General features: G+C 36.4%; 1 protein-coding gene across 2 annotated transcripts; it reads left to right on the forward strand.

The window, feature by feature from the left end:
* Positions 1 to 1,671: 1,671 nt before the first annotated feature.
* LOC145091969 (zinc finger FYVE domain protein) lies at positions 1,672 to 12,985 on the forward strand. 2 transcript variants are annotated; one of them, XM_079029817.1, is made up of 29 exons: positions 1,672 to 2,896; positions 3,072 to 3,216; positions 3,302 to 3,577; positions 3,660 to 3,827; positions 3,918 to 4,136; positions 4,248 to 4,342; positions 4,454 to 4,625; positions 4,940 to 5,361; positions 5,447 to 5,570; positions 5,910 to 6,005; positions 6,108 to 6,317; positions 6,391 to 6,538; positions 6,619 to 7,414; positions 7,498 to 7,824; positions 7,920 to 8,141; positions 8,232 to 8,322; positions 8,543 to 8,620; positions 8,730 to 9,020; positions 9,099 to 10,351; positions 10,452 to 10,556; positions 10,645 to 10,876; positions 10,958 to 11,398; positions 11,475 to 11,606; positions 11,685 to 11,773; positions 11,915 to 11,997; positions 12,095 to 12,210; positions 12,287 to 12,372; positions 12,471 to 12,570; positions 12,667 to 12,985. In XM_079029817.1, exons 1-29 carry the CDS (start codon positions 1,833 to 1,835, stop codon positions 12,730 to 12,732), a joined length of 7,647 nt encoding a protein of 2,548 aa, XP_078885943.1. In that variant the 5' UTR covers positions 1,672 to 1,832; the 3' UTR covers positions 12,733 to 12,985. The 2 variants fall into 2 exon arrangements, with proteins under 2 accessions (XP_078885943.1, XP_078885944.1); XM_079029818.1 differs by having other exon boundaries at positions 2,687 to 2,896; positions 3,086 to 3,216.
* Positions 12,986 to 15,719: the final 2,734 nt, after the last annotated feature.

Consider the following 15,719-nt stretch of genomic DNA (forward strand, 5'->3'; position numbering starts at 1 on the left):
GATATAGATATATAGATATATAGATAGATAGATTATTATATTTATATATATTTTTTAAAAGGTTGGTAGCTTTTGAATAAATAACGCTCCTAGAGCCATTGTACTTTTTATGGCCAAATTACGTTTGCTTTTCTTGATAATACTGTAAGGATATGTGTTATTATGATATGGAAAATGGAGTGGAAAAAAAGGGTAGAAATCTACATTGATGTTGATGATGGTTGTTTGGTTCATTTGTGACCACTAATTTTTTAATAATCTAAATGTTGCATAAAAAAGAATGAGGATGAGGTATCTCTAGGATTTTTCTCTTAGAATCGTGTTAGCAAAATGTGAAATCCTGCACATATATGTATCTCTAAAGAGCATTAAACATATTCACAACCACAAGACTGAGATATGAATCAAAAAATCCAAAATATTAGTGAATAAAGGAAATAGATAAAACTCACACCCTAAGAACTACCTAACATATTTTTATTAAATAACACAAAATGATGTCGGAGATCTATGGGTCATCGGAGAATATGGAGGTCACCGGAATTGAAATGAAGAAGCATGTATGCGGTTGGATTAATACCAAATACGAAAGAATTTGAAAACATAAGGACCATTAATGTAATTTCGAAAAACTGATTTAGCGGGAATCTGTTAAAAACTAACGAAAATGACTTAATAGGCAGGTAAATTGTAAGTTGAATGACCTATTGCGCAAAAAAATATTTTAGTGACCAAATCGAGTAAAAGGCATAAGTTTAATGAGCTACAATGACATTTTCTCAAGTCGGAATTACTTGATTTATTTTTCAATCATGTAATTTAGTATTTGTATTTCAATTTAGAATGTAAAAAGTCATAGTTTGGTTAAATATTGACTTATTTGCAAGCTCCAGAAGATAACATATCATCTATAACATTTCAACCGATTCTAGTTTGAAAAATAATCGAAAACCGGGATCGGAACTGGAATCGGCGGTTCGGTTTTCGGTTATTATAATATAGGAAAACTAGTTCCGGTTCCGAATGGGTCCGGTTTTAAAACTCATCCTCCTATTCTAATAAATGAATAAGTTTATTCTCCTATTGACAAATGTCATACTATTAGAATTCCTCATTAATTACTATATGTAACATATCATACCACTTGTCAAGTTATTAATTATCAATTTTAAATTTTAAATTTTAAAATTTCCACTTTAATTACATTAAATTAATAATTGATTCTAAATTTTAAATTTTAAATTTTAAAATTTTTCATTCTAATTATATTAAATTAATAATATTAAGTTAAAAATAAAATGAAATCAATACATATTATAAGGTGATATAATTTCTCATATTTGTTTAAATCAACAATTATAATTTTATATAACTAAAAAATATATTTTAAATAATAAAATAATTAATTAATAATTTTGATTTTTTAATATAAAAGTTTAATTAATTTTATAACCGTGTTTCACATATTATAAACTAGTTATTACTACGAATAAGATACAATGAATCAGTTTTTTAAATAGTATAATCACCTTTAAAGTGATTTAAACTTAAAGAAGAAGTAAATGAAACCCGATCAATTTAAAAAAATTTTGTTTCCAAGTTTAAAACATGAAATCATACAAAAACTGTTTCGTCCACAGACCCATCACCAAAACTCGCCTAAACTACTACTGGGTGTCACTAACTATATAAACCCTTTTCAACGTTCTTCTCTTACCTTTCTTGCCCCAACTTTGTCGTTCGTTCCTTCTCCACTTTCATCTGTATCTATCCAGATACCTTTTCACCTATACGTACACATGTATCTTCTTCTTCTATAGCCCCAAGCAACGATGGAATCTCCACCGCAACAGGCAGTGATGGAAATGGAAACAGACCTGCTTTCTCGTCTCACAGCAAACCATTTGTTCTTGGGTCAAATCGAACCGTTTCGAGCTACCATTCTCGCTCTCCGATCTCGAAACCCCGACCTAGCTCGCGCTATCCTCCAAACAATAGTGGCGAGTGGTGGCCGTTATGAGACTATCCTTTTCAGCTCTAACTCTTCCCCTGCTCTTCTCACTTATTTATGTACCCTTGAACTCCTCCAATTTAATGATCCTACATCGCGAGTTTGGAGTTTTGACTCGGCTACTTTGCGTTTGCGCGCTGAATTTTTGCTTTATGTTCAGACTATTACGTCTAGGGTTTTGGAAACTAAGAAAGTGATCGATAATTTAGGTCAAAATGAAATGGATATTGCCAATCTCGATTCAATTAAGAGAGATGGAACGGGTACTAGTGAGAGGCTTGAGGAGTCGAGATGGGGCGCCAGTGGAACGAGTATTAGAGATATTGATTCAAAACAGCAGTTCAGTGGGTCAAAAGGGGATACCAGCGAAATGGATATTAATGATTTTGATTCAAGAACTGGGCACTTAGCTGACCAGGATGTTGCCAGTGCTAAACATTGGGATTTTCAGGAGTGCTTGAGAGTATTGAACAAAATCTCGGAGGTGGGGTTCAAGAGGTTGAGGCCAGATTTGATTGAACTGGACGTCAAAGAGAGTGAAGAAGAGGGGACCTCTGGTGCTACTCTAGAGATTGAAGAAGGTGAAATGGTGTGTTTGAGGGGAGTAATTTTGGAAAATGCTGTTATTTTTCAGGCACTGTGTGAGAACATATCAAAGCAGGTAAAGTGGGTACAAGGGAATGATGGTGGTGATGATTCAGGTTTGGCTATTTCACCAACACTTCAAGAAGAGGATGTTAAGTCTCTTGAATTGATACAAAGCTATGCTCAGATGGTGCATTTGAGTGCCATGAAGGAATGCTTGAAGGAAGGTAACAATGATGGAGCCATGTCACATATTCAATTTCTTCACTTTGATTATGGTGTGGAGGAAGCTGATTACCGGTATGCCCCAAGACACTGTTTTCTTTTAAGATTGACTTTCCCAATTTGTTGATAGATATTGGTTGCCCCTGTTCTTTCCAATTCTACAGAATTAAGAACATGATTCAGCAATGGTCATTATCAAATTACTTTTATGTTGGTTATTCATTTGTAATCCCTTGTGATGTTTAAATAGCATGGTTTTGCAAGATCTCCTAAAGAGGGGTTTATCAGGAATGACGGCCTATGATGACACCTGGCTTTCCATGCGAAGTAAATTGCTGTCAATATATGAGAAAGCACTCTCATCAAAATCGATACGTCTTGTAAACATGATACAGGTGTGATGAAGCATTTATAATATGCTGCTGTACTTTTTATACACTTACTGCAATAATCTAATCTATCAGGATGTGCCTTTTGCAGTCCATCCAGGAAGAATTGTTATCAGAAGAGATAGAGACACATAAAGTTTTGAATGGCAACCAGATTCCACCCCCTCTTGCACGACTTTTAAGTTTTATTGCACAGATGACACCTGATCCATCGGGTGACCAAACATCATCCTTTAAGTCGGCTATATCTGCATGCATGAGAGACATGTATCATTATGCCCGTATTTCTGGGTTGCATGTACTTGAATGTGTCATGGATGTTGCTCTTTCTGCTGTCAAAAGGGAACAACTTCAAGAAGCTAGCAATGTATGCTCCCTGTCCTTTTTTCGTTCATTGTACCCCTAAATTCACAGAGGTCTTATAAGTCCCATGTCAAAATATGTTGTAGATTCTTTCATTATACCCCCAACTTCAACCACTTGTGGCTGTTATGGGTTGGGATCTTTTGCCTGGGAAAACAGATATGAGAAGGAAATTGATGCAGCTTTTGTGGACTAGTAAATCACAAATTCTAAGGCTGGAAGAATCTTCTCTTTATGGTAATAAATCAGATGAGGTATAGGCTTTTTTTTTCCAAATTTGGTTTCATATGAATCAGCTGGTGAATCCCAAATATAGAGTTATTATAACTTGTTAATTTTGGCAGGTGTCTTGTGTTGAACATCTTTGTGACTTCCTATGTTACCAGCTTGATCTGGCTTCTTTTGTTGCATGTGTCAATTCTGGACAATCATGGAGTTTGAAATCATCATTACTCTTGTCTGGAAAAGGGAATACTACCGAGTTTGAAAACCAAGAATTGCAGTTGGATCCATTTGTTGAAAATCTTGTTCTTGAAAGATTATCGATCCATAGCCCACTTCGAGTAAGTCTGTAAACTTTCTAGCCCATTTATGTAACATCCCAATCCAAATGAAGTACACCCAAAGTCCCAAAGTTTTTCTAGAGGTGTTGATTTCCTTGTTTCTGTAAACAGGTTTTGTTTGATGTAGTTCCAGACATAAGATTTCAAGATGCTATTGAGTTATTTAGCATGCAACCAATCACCTCTAATTTAGCAGCCTGGAAAAGGTACTCTCCAAGTTCTTATGATTCTTATTCACTACATTTTACTTATTATTATTGTTCAGTTATTTGTATATATGGTAGTTTAAATATAACCACATGTTTTGTGTTTCACAGGATGAAAGATGTTGAACTTATGCACATGCGCTATGCCATGGAGTCTGCTGTTCTTGCCTTAAGGGCTATGGGGAATAGTAAGAATAATGAAGTAAAAAGCTACCAAATGGCATTATGTTACTTAAAAGACCTCAGGATTCATTTGGAGGCTGTCACCAACATTCCACGCAAGGTTGATTCTTTGCCTCCTTATCATCACGACAGTATTTATTTTGCCTTTTTTTTACCAATAAGAGCAATATACTATACCATCTACCCTTAATAGCAACATACTTACATTTTTTTTATTGATAGATATCTGTATGTAACCAATAATAGCAACATGTTTTTTTTGGACATAAATATCAACGCACTTACAATTCTTTACCCATAATAGCAACACACTTGCATTTTTCTCTTTCCATTATTCATATCTATAGGTCTTTACCTTATTCTCATGGCATGTTATTACAAAAAAATAAGATGATCATCTTTTTAATAATGCAGATAATGATGGTGAACATTATTATTTCACTTTTACATCTGGATGATCTTTCTCGCGACTCATCACCCTCTCCGCCACCTAGGACGCACCCCGACACATCATCCACTAGTGAGGAAAGTGGCGATCAATGCACCAATGAAGAAGGGAATACAATGGTGGTATCCTTCACAGGTGGACTCCTTAATATACTGAGACAAAATCTACCTTCAGGTGTTACTGAACAGGAGATTGCAATTGACGGAAATGTCCCTACTGATGGGAGACAAGCTTTAGAGTGGAGAATCTCAAAAGCAAGATCTTTTATTGAAGATTGGGAATGGCGTTTATCAATCTTGCAAAGTCTTCTGCCCTTGTCTGATCGTCAATGGAAATGGGAAGAGGCATCCACTGTCTTACGTGCAGCCCCATCTAAGTTGCTTAATCTGTGAGTTTAATTTTATTAATAATTAAAATATTATTATATGACTTATCGAATTTAAGTTGACTTTGACCATTTTCTATGATTGCAGTTGCATGCAGAGGGCAAAGTATGACATAGGAGAAGAGGCTGTAAACCGTTTTTCCCTAACTCCAGAAGATAAAGCAACTCTTGAACTGGCTGAATGGGTGGATGGAGCCTTTAAGAGAGCATCTGTATGTCTGACTCTGTACTAATTATTATTCTGTTCGATAAGTTGCAGGAATTAGCAACATACTTTACTATTTTTTCCAATATAGGCATATTACTTGCATTTCTTTACCCATAATAGCAATGTACTTGCATTTTTTTTTACCAATAATAGCAATATTTGTATTTTACTTTTGTCAGTATAAATTGAAAGTACATTGCTATTATCGATGAAAAAATGTAAGTACTTTGGGCAAAAAAAAGCAAGTATATTGCACATGTTGATATTGAGAGTAACGTACGTTGCTATTTACTGGAATATGCTCATTTTTAAGTCCAATGCTTTCCCTTTTGTGTTTCCCAAGGCTGCAGATGCTGTTTCTCGTGCTGCTGATGAAACTTCTGTCGTCCAAGACTTGGATTTTTCCACTCTTCGCTCTCAATTGGGTCCTTTAGTTGCGGTATGATTATTCTATTCCCCCTTTTCTTTTCTTTTCTTATTTAATTTTTCTTTCCTTCATTGGTTGAATGCTAACTTATTACATGTTCATGCTTCCTTCTAGACTCTTCTATGTATCGATGTAGCTACAGCATCTTCAAAGTCCTCAGCTTTGTCTCAGAAGCTTCTAGATCAGGCTCAAGTCATGTTGTCAGAGATCTATCCTGGACGTGCTCCTAAAATGGGAGCTACTTATTGGGACCAAATTTATGAAATTGGAATAATTTCAGTTGTGAAGCGTCTTCTCAAACGTCTACAAGAGTTGTTGGAACAGGTCTGAATTCAATTTCTTGTTTTTATATCCATGTAATACATTATTTAAATGTTCTGTTTTTTTATATTTTTAGGAGAAGTTTCCGGTACTTCAGGCTCTTTTAACAGGAGACCTAATAAGTACCAAGAATTTCCAAAGGCAAGGACCTAGGGAGCGTGCTCTAGCTATGCTTCATCAAATGATTCAAGATGCTCACATGGGGAAACGCCAGTTTCTTAGTGGTAACCATTAGTTATATGCCAGCTGTCCTTCCAAGTTCCAATATACAGTGATATATACATGTTTTTTTGATGGATTTTAGGTAAACTTCATAATCTTGCAAGAGCGATTGCTGATGAAGAATATGAAAGAGAATTTATGAGAGCAGAGAGCACGTATCCTGATGAAAAAGATGGAGTTGTAGGGCTTGGATTGAGACCCATGAGACAACAATCATCAGTTGAAAAGTCAACTGCTTCTAAAGAGGCTGAAAAGAGAATATATGGCCCGTTGACTTCAAAAGCTACAACATACCTTTCCCAATTTATCCTCCATATTGCAGCTATTGGAGACATAGTTGATGGGACAGATACTACACATGACTTCAACTATTTCTCTCTGATATACGAATGGCCTAAAGATCTTTTGACTCGTTTGGTGTTTGACCGAGGTAGCACTGATGCAGCTGCAAAAGTAGCTGAAATTATGTCTGCTGATTTTGTACATGAAGTGATTTCTGCATGTGTACCTCCAATATATCCACCAAGATCTGGTCATGGTTGGGCAGACATAGCAGTCATCCCTACATGTCCTAAAAGTAGTTCAGAGGGTAAACTTTTATCCCCATCTTCAAAAGAAGCCAAGCCGAGTTCTTATTGTCCGTCCTCAGCCACACCTGGAGTTCCCCTGTACCCTCTTCAGCTAGATGTTGTAAAGCATCTTGTGAAGCTGTCACCAGTCAGGGCTGTTTTAGCATGTGTTTTTGGGAATTGTATTTTATATGGTGGCAACGACTACTCATCAACCATGTCAGGCTCATTGACTGATGGGCCAGGGTCAGTCCAGAAGCATGATGCTGATAGATTGTTCTTTGAGTTTGCACTTGATCAATCCGAGAGGTTACTTTCGTCTTTTCTCCATATATAACTGAATTCAGATAGTTGGTTACCCGATTTTGAATACCATTTAACTTGTAATTCAGGTTTCCGACCTTGAATCGGTGGATACAAATGCAAACTAATCTTCACCGAGTTTCAGAGGTAGCTGTAACTGCTGAGCATTCGGTTAATGATGGAATTGAGGTGAAAACTTCTGTGAAGAGGTTTCGGGAGCATGATAGTGATTCTGATTTAGAACATGATGAGCTGGCGGCGGTTGGCACCAGCAGCCTTTCTGTTCTTACAGACACTACAAATGAAAGTGGTATATGGCAAGATTCACCCAAGTCAGAAGCTGCTGAAATTGATACAACAGTTTTTCTCTCTTTTGGATGGGAGAATGAAAAACCGTATGAAAAAGCTGTTGAAAGGTACTACTACTATGGATGTTTTCTTTTTTTTAAGTTTTTTATTCAATGCTGCAACATTACACAATCACTTACTTCATTTTCCTATACGTTTTTAGATTGATAGAGGAAGGAAAACTAATGGATGCTCTTGCTCTTTCTGATCGATGCTTACGTGATGGTGCTTCAGATCATTTACTGAAGTTACTCATTGAGCGTGAAGAGGAAAATCATACAGTATTCAATGCTTCAAGTCACTCAAACTTTAGAATTCCAAGCAATAGCTGGCAATATTGCAGACGACTAAAAGATAAACAACTTGCAGCAAAACTTGCCCTCAAGTATATGTCTATTTATATTCACACCATAATCTTTTCTATTTTTTTTATGGCTATATGTTTCATTCATAAATGTTTTCTCTCGTACTACAGATATTTGCATAGGTGGGAATTAGATGCTGCTTTAGATGTTCTCACCATGTGTCACTGTCACTTGCTGGAAACCGATCCTTCCAAGAATGAGGTATTTAATGTCATCATAATTCAAATCTAAATTCTATAATGGATAATTTTTTAAGGAGAATACTCTAATAAGAAATAATTTGAAAGTATAATACTGTAATAAGGAAAAAAGAAAGTACAATGCTATAATAAGGAGAAATTACAAACTACATTGCCATTCCCTGCATTTTCCCTTTATTTTATCAAATCATAACCCCTCAATATATGTGTCATGTACATAGGTTGTTCTCAGAAGACAAGCTTTGATGCGGTACAGTCACATATTATCTGCAGATGAGCGTTACAACAGCTGGCAAGAGGTTACACGCATTTTTAATACCAAAATTATTCTATTTTAATAATAATAATTATTTTTAATTTTTAATCATTGTTTATGGTCCGTGACTCCATGTGTTCTTAATATGCCAGGTGGAGGCAGAGTGCAAGGAAGATCCAGAAGGTCTTGCACTTAGATTAGCCGAAAAGGGAGCTGTTTCAGCTGCTTTAGAAGTTGCTGAAAGTGCAGGGTTATCAATTGACCTTCGTAGAGAACTTCAGGGGCGCCAACTCGTGAAACTTCTTACAGCAGACCCCATAACAGGTGGCGGCCCAGCAGAAGCTTCACGGTTTCTATCTTCCCTTCGCGATTCAGAAGACGCATTAAGAGTTGCAATGGGCGCAATGCAACAGTTGCCAAATCTTCGATCCAAACAATTACTCGTAAGATCACATTTATTTATCCATTTTCAAAACAATCAAACTTATAATATTAATATGTCTTGTTATTTTGTTTTGAAGGTTCATTTTTTCTTGAAAAGAAAAGACAGCAACTTGAACGAACCAGAGCTTTCCCGGCTTAATCTATGGGCGTTAGGCCTTCGCGTATTGGCTATTTTACCCTTGCCATGGCAGCAAAGATGCTCTGCATTACACGAACATCCCCAACTAATTCTGGAAGTTTTACTAATGCGCAAACAACTCCATTCTGCTTCTTTGATACTTAAAGAATTCCCATCATTAAGGGACAACAATAAAATATTTAGATACGCTGCAAAAGCAATTGCTGTGACTATAGCCCCTCCACGTCGTGAGACTCGGATACAGGTGTCAGGTCCTAAAGCAAAGCAGAAAGCAGGAGGAACTCCAACAAAATCTTCTTTTTCTAATAGCTTAAGTAACTTGCAAAAGGAGGCACGCAGGGCGTTTTCTTGGAACCCAAGGAACAGTGCTGAAAAAACAGCTCCTAAAGACGTACAAAGGAAAAGAAAAGGGTCTGGATTGACACAGACTGAAAGAGCTACATGGGAGGCTATGGCTGGGATTCAAGAAGATCGTGTTTCGTCATACACAATGGACGGAGGGCAAGATCGTCTTCCTTCCGTTTCCATTGCTGAACAGTGGATGCTCACGGGCGACCCGAATAAAGACGAAGCTGTCCGGTCCTCGCATCATTACGAAAGTGCCCCTGACATTATTCTATTCAAGGAGCTGCTTTCTCTGTGTTCAGACGAGAGTACATCAGCCAAAGGTGCTTTGGATTTGTGTGTTAATCAAATGAGAGCTGTTTTAAGCTCCGAAACGTTACCCGAAAACGCATCAATGGAAACCATCGGTCGTGCTTATCATGCTACAGAGACATTTCTTCAGGGGCTCCTTTACGCGAAATCTCAACTTAGAAAACTTTCTGTGGGAAATGACTTTTCTGTCCTTTCTAAAGACATGGAGGACACGTCCTCTGATGCAGGGAGTTCTAGCATGGGCAGTCAGGCTCCAGATGAGCTTTCTGAAACCCTATCACATTCCGACACCTGGCTTAGACGCGCAGAACTTTTGCAAAGCCTTTTGGGATACGGAATTGCTGCTTCACTTGATGATATTGCTGATGAGGAATCTTCCGGAAGGTTGCGTGATCGGTTGATTCTAGAAGAACGATATAGCATGGCTGTGTATACTTGTAAGAAATGCAAGATTGATGCGTTTGCTGTGTGGAATGCATGGGGACTTGCTCTAATTAGAATGGAACACTACGCTCAAGCTCGTGTCAAATTCAAGTATGTTAATAATGTTCTCATCTCCATTTACAAAAACCTTCAGATGTTTTTACTTTTAGTTTCTGGATTTCATAATCTACTTTTCACATTGTGTGCATAGGCAAGCACTTCAACTGTACAAGGGTGACCCTGCTCCAGTTATTCAAGATATCATTAATACAATCGAAGGTGGCCCCCCAGCTGATGTCTCATCTGTTCGTTCCATGTAAGTAAAAAACAAGGGTAAATTGTGTAAAATAGCAACGTTGTAATCATCAAGTTAAGATAATGTCACAAGGTTTAATATGGTGCAGGTATGACCATTTGGCTAAAAGTGCACCTGCGATCTTGGATGATTCTCTTTCTGCTGACTCGTATCTGAATGTTTTATACATGCCATCTACTTTTCCACGATCGGAAAGGTCTAGAAGATTGCAAGAAGCTTCTAATGAAAATTCAGTTAACAGTTCAGAATTCGAAGATGATGTTCCACGTAGCAATCTGGATAGCATTAGATACCTTGAATGTGTCAACTATTTACAAGAAGTAAAGCATCAATCAGTTAAATTTCCTACCAATATTATTTCAGGTTATTTTTTTTTCTCATATGGTATCTCTTTTTTGCAGTTTACACGTGAAGATTTGCTTGAGTTTATGTTTAGACATGGTCATTACAAGGATGCATGCATGCTATTTTTTCCGGAAAATTCCGTTCCTACCCCTCCTCAAGTATCATCCACCCCACAAAAACCAGATCCTTTATCAACCGACTATGGATCGATTGATGATTTGTGTGACCTGTGTGTTGGTTATGGAGCCATGTCTGTTCTAGAAGAAGTGATGGCTTCTAGAATGTCCTCGGAAACAGCTGACGTGGCAGTGAAGCAGTATACAGGAGCTGCGCTCAGCCGCATATGCGTGTTCTGTGAAACTCATAAACACTTCAACTACCTATACAGATTCCAGGTGATAGGGAACGATCATGTGGCTGCTGGACTATGTTGTATCCAGTTATTTGTGAATTCATCTGCTCTTGATGAAGCTATAAAACACTTGGAAAATGCAAAAGTAGGTATCAAGTAACTCTCTTTTTTTATTTTTTTCAACATCTCTATTGCACCTGATTATTTTATTTTTGGTAAAGATGCATTTTGATGAAGCGTTATCAGAAAGATACAAAAGTGGAGGCTCAACTAAGCTTGTGAGCAAGGGTGTACGTGCACAAAAACTTACAGCAGAAGGGCTAATCAAATTTTCTGCCCGAGTTTCCATGCAGGTATGTCAAGTTGTAACATTCTATATTCCCATTCTACCCTTATGATGTGTTAACATGTTCTTAAATTACAATGTACAGGTGGATGTGGTTAAATCGTTTAATGATACAGACGGGCCTCAATGGAAATACTCTCTTTTTGGAAATCCAAACGATGCAGAAACTTTCAGGTAATCATTTAATATACTATTATTATTTGTAATTTTTCAAATAATATATATATATATATATATATATATATATATATATATATATATATATATATATATATATATATATATATATATATATATATGTGTGTTTTACCACAGGAGGAGGTGTGAGATTGCAGAAACTCTAGTGGAGAAGAATTTCGACCTAGCTTTCCAAGTGATATACGAGTTCAAGCTTTCTGGTAATAGTTATATACATATTTTTGACAATTTTATACGTAATAATAATCTTTTGTTGGATTAATATGAAAATTGAAAGTATGAACTTTCTTTTTCCAGCTGTTGACATATATGCTGGTGTCGCATCATCCCTTGCTGATAGGAAAAAGGGCGGTCAATTGACTGAATTTTTCAGAAATATCAAGGGTACAATTGAAGATGACGACTGGGATCAGGTATTTTTATTTTTTTATATGAAGAACCAAAAATAATAAACAGACTATTTTAAGATTTATAAAAAATTGTATGTAGGTTTTGGGAGCAGCTATTAATGTATATGCCAACAAACATAAAGAACGACCTGATCGTCTTATTGACATGTTAACTAGCAGCCACAGGTTAGTTAAATTAATTAATAACTTCCCATAAATCACATACAAATTAGTACCATTTTATAATGCCTTTTTTTTTTTTTTTTTTTTTTTCGATTTTTCAGGAAGGTTTTGGCTTGTGTGGTGTGTGGTCGTCTAAAAAGTGCGTTCCAGATTGCTTCTAGAAGTGGAAGTGTGGCTGATGTTCAGTATGTTGCACATCAGGTAAATATAAATGAAGATGAGATGAATTTTTTTAAAGGTTATAATATATTTAATTTTTATCAAACTAACATGTGATGATACTGATTAATGTTGCAGGCATTACATGCAAATGCACTTCCAGTGCTGGATATGTGCAAACAATGGCTGTCTCAGTACATGTAAAATTGTGCTTTATTTATTTATTTATTTTTTAATGTCGAATGCACATTTTATAGCATTTTTGCCATACAAGGAGAAAAAAAAAAAAGGTAGAGAAGGTGTTGTATATATCATCTGAGTATGTATGAGTGTTATCTATTGTTGATTTTGAAAGTTTTGATGTCAAAATCGACAAAAAAAATTGTTTTGATTTTGTTATATACTTATATTAATAATTTGCAAAGAAATGGAAGTAGTTCGCAATATGTTGACATCATTCAAATATATCATATTATATAATTATATAATTATTATCAGACGTGGGGTGACTTATTCTTTTTTTTTTTTTTTTTTTTTTTTTTTTTTTTTTTTCCTGAATGTGATTATCCATTGATAATAAGATTAAAGAATGTAACAATAATTGAGACGGAAAATATTTGATAAATGATTTGGTCAACACCTAAAACTTAAATCAACGTTTTGACAAATTAGACATTATTGTAATCTGAAATATTTGGAAAAAAGGACGACCATGCAATATGCTATTGAAATAAATAATTTGATGTTTAGTGTTTTAGTTTGTCTACACTGAAAAATATAAATACTCATCACTATCGTCTGTCTTTTCGTAATAATTGTTGTTTAAATGTCGGTAATCTATGTAAACTACTATTTATAGATACTTTTTATAAAACGACTCCAAAAGACATCTTAGAATTCATATACTAAAAACAACATATACGTATTATATCCGTCTTGTTATAGTATTCATAGAAAGGTAATACAGGGATTATGATATCAATCAAGTATCAATAATGATGTGATCACGTTCATTTCCTAACTGGTTGAAAAAGAAGGTCTAGATACCTTCTTTATTGTCGGGTCGGCTCAAACAAGGGCACAACCATATTGAAAAGAAGATATGTGTATTTTCAAGTCTTCTTATAACTTATTTGAAATGTAAAGTAATATACGATATGAGTTGCGATGGCCCCTCTATTCACTTGCTTTTCTTAATATTAATGAACGACTTGAGTTATAATTTTATAAAACATCTACTTTGATACTAAGGTTAATCGCAGAGGAGGCTAACCAACACTTCTCCATATATACATTTGATCATTTTTGTACACCATATACCGTTAAAATGGCCGTTCAGTAAATACCATGATTATTGACAATAGCTTGTATTTGCCGGTCACGCTTCTTATTTGGAAATGAGTTAATGACCCCATCAGGCGTTGTATGTACTTACTTATTTGGCATTTACGTGGTAATGGTTTTTAACCAAATTACATGTTAAGGTATGTACAATGAATGTAACATCCTTATAACTCTTGAAAAATTTAAACTTTTAAATTCAAGTCAAAAACCACAATTGTTTATAAATAGTTTTCAAAACGAGTTCAATATCAGAGTAATCCCAAAATCATGAAACAAAACATGAGGAGGTACACGGTCACGCCTTCGCTTTCCCACGATTTTCTAAAGTACCTGAAACATAATCCAAAACTGTAAGCCCAAAGCTTAGTGAGTTCCCCCAAAATACCACAATACCACATAATCATAGATAACACAACAACACGCTTACAAAACCTTCAACATGTCTGCCGCACTGAGCCTTCAGTATGTCTGAACCGTTCTCCGGGCCTTCGGCCTGACTGGTCCGCCTCATAGGCCTTCAGTCTATCCGGGCCGCCTTGGGCCTGTTAGCCTTCAGCACAAAGCATGACCGCCTCAACCCAACCACACACACACATGTTGACATATACATAACTAATAAACATATAATCAATCAATAGACAAACACAAATCTTACAGATTGATAAGCATAACATTATCCTATCTACCAAGATATAAATCTAACAGATCACTATAATACTCAATCATGCAATACACCGGATACCCATCCCAAAAGGGCCGATCTTGGTGCCTTCGACCCAACAAGTATAGTGGGGAACACTCACCTCACAAGTAGTGCATAACTGATGAGGTCTGACTCTGAATCTCATCTCTCGACTCGAATACCTACAACCACCATGTGAACAATTCCATCAAAATCCCAAAATACCCAAATTGCCCTCAAAGGTCAAACTTGTTCAACCATGGTCAAATTCAGAGTCAATGGTCAACAGTCCATGTTGACCCAACTCGTCGAGTGCACCAATGAACTCGTCGAGTTCCTATAGTGCTCGTCGAGTTTTCCCCAGCTTAACACATTCAGTTGATTCTTCGATTCCAGGGACTCTAAGGCTCAGATCTAAACTCAAATGTTGTCTAAAAGGATAAAGTTTCCAACTTTATCCTTTAGGGCAACTCCAAGTGCTTAAAAACCCCTCCACAAGGCTTGAAAACTCAAAGGCTTATCCATTAATCACAAAATCCTTGAGATCTGAAAACCAAGTTTTCCAGAAGAGATTTTAGCCTCAAAACGTCCCAAAGATTGGTGCTTTATAGACATGCATGTCTTGAACCCAAAATTGGTCATAAAGGGAAAACATGACCTAACCTCCATGCATGACATCAAGACTTGGCTAAAGACTAGATCCAAACCACTATAAGGTCACCTTGTAACGCCTGGTTTCTAGTATGAATTTAATTTTAATTATCTGCATTTTCCTTAGAGGACTCGTCGAGTTGGAAGCCTCGACTCGACGTGTCGATGATGCTTTGGCCGCGGGGTTTAATGAGTCAACTCGACGAGTTAAGGTGCCTCAACTCGGCGAGTTGGCAACTGGAAAGGAAACCCTAATTTTAGGGTTTTGCACCATATTTAAACACTTTAAGTCCCAGGTGTTGGCCTCATTCCCAGCCTCCATAGCCCTTAACCCTAATCTCAGAACCCAAGAGCCTCCTTAAGTGTTGTGAGCTCATTGAGAGTGTGTTTTGGTGTGTTTGAAGCTCTTAGAAGGAAGAAAAGCTTGGTGCAAGGTGGTGGTTCAAGAAGGAGCTCTTAGATCTTGATTCTCTACTCCATTTCCAGCACACATTTCGGGTATAAAGTTCTAACC

The sequence above is a fragment of the Lactuca serriola genome, chromosome 3, assembly GCF_051521515.1.
Source record: "Lactuca serriola cultivar US96UC23 chromosome 3, Lser_US96UC23_V15, whole genome shotgun sequence".
Classification (NCBI taxonomy): domain Eukaryota; kingdom Viridiplantae; phylum Streptophyta; class Magnoliopsida; order Asterales; family Asteraceae; genus Lactuca; species Lactuca serriola.

What these genes read in the sequence shown, in the direction of transcription:
- LOC145091969 (XM_079029817.1), top strand. Translation starts at nt 1,833, where the DNA reads ATGGAATCTCCACCGCAACAGGCAGTGATGGAAATGGAAACAGACCTG. An exon ending in GTGGAGGAAGCTGATTACCG is followed by an intron (nt 2,897 to 3,071) that starts GTATGCCCCAAG and finishes ATGTTTAAATAG; the next exon opens with CATGGTTTTGCAAGATCTCC. An exon ending in CTGCCCGAGTTTCCATGCAG is followed by an intron (nt 11,607 to 11,684) that starts GTATGTCAAGTT and finishes TACAATGTACAG; the next exon opens with GTGGATGTGGTTAAATCGTT.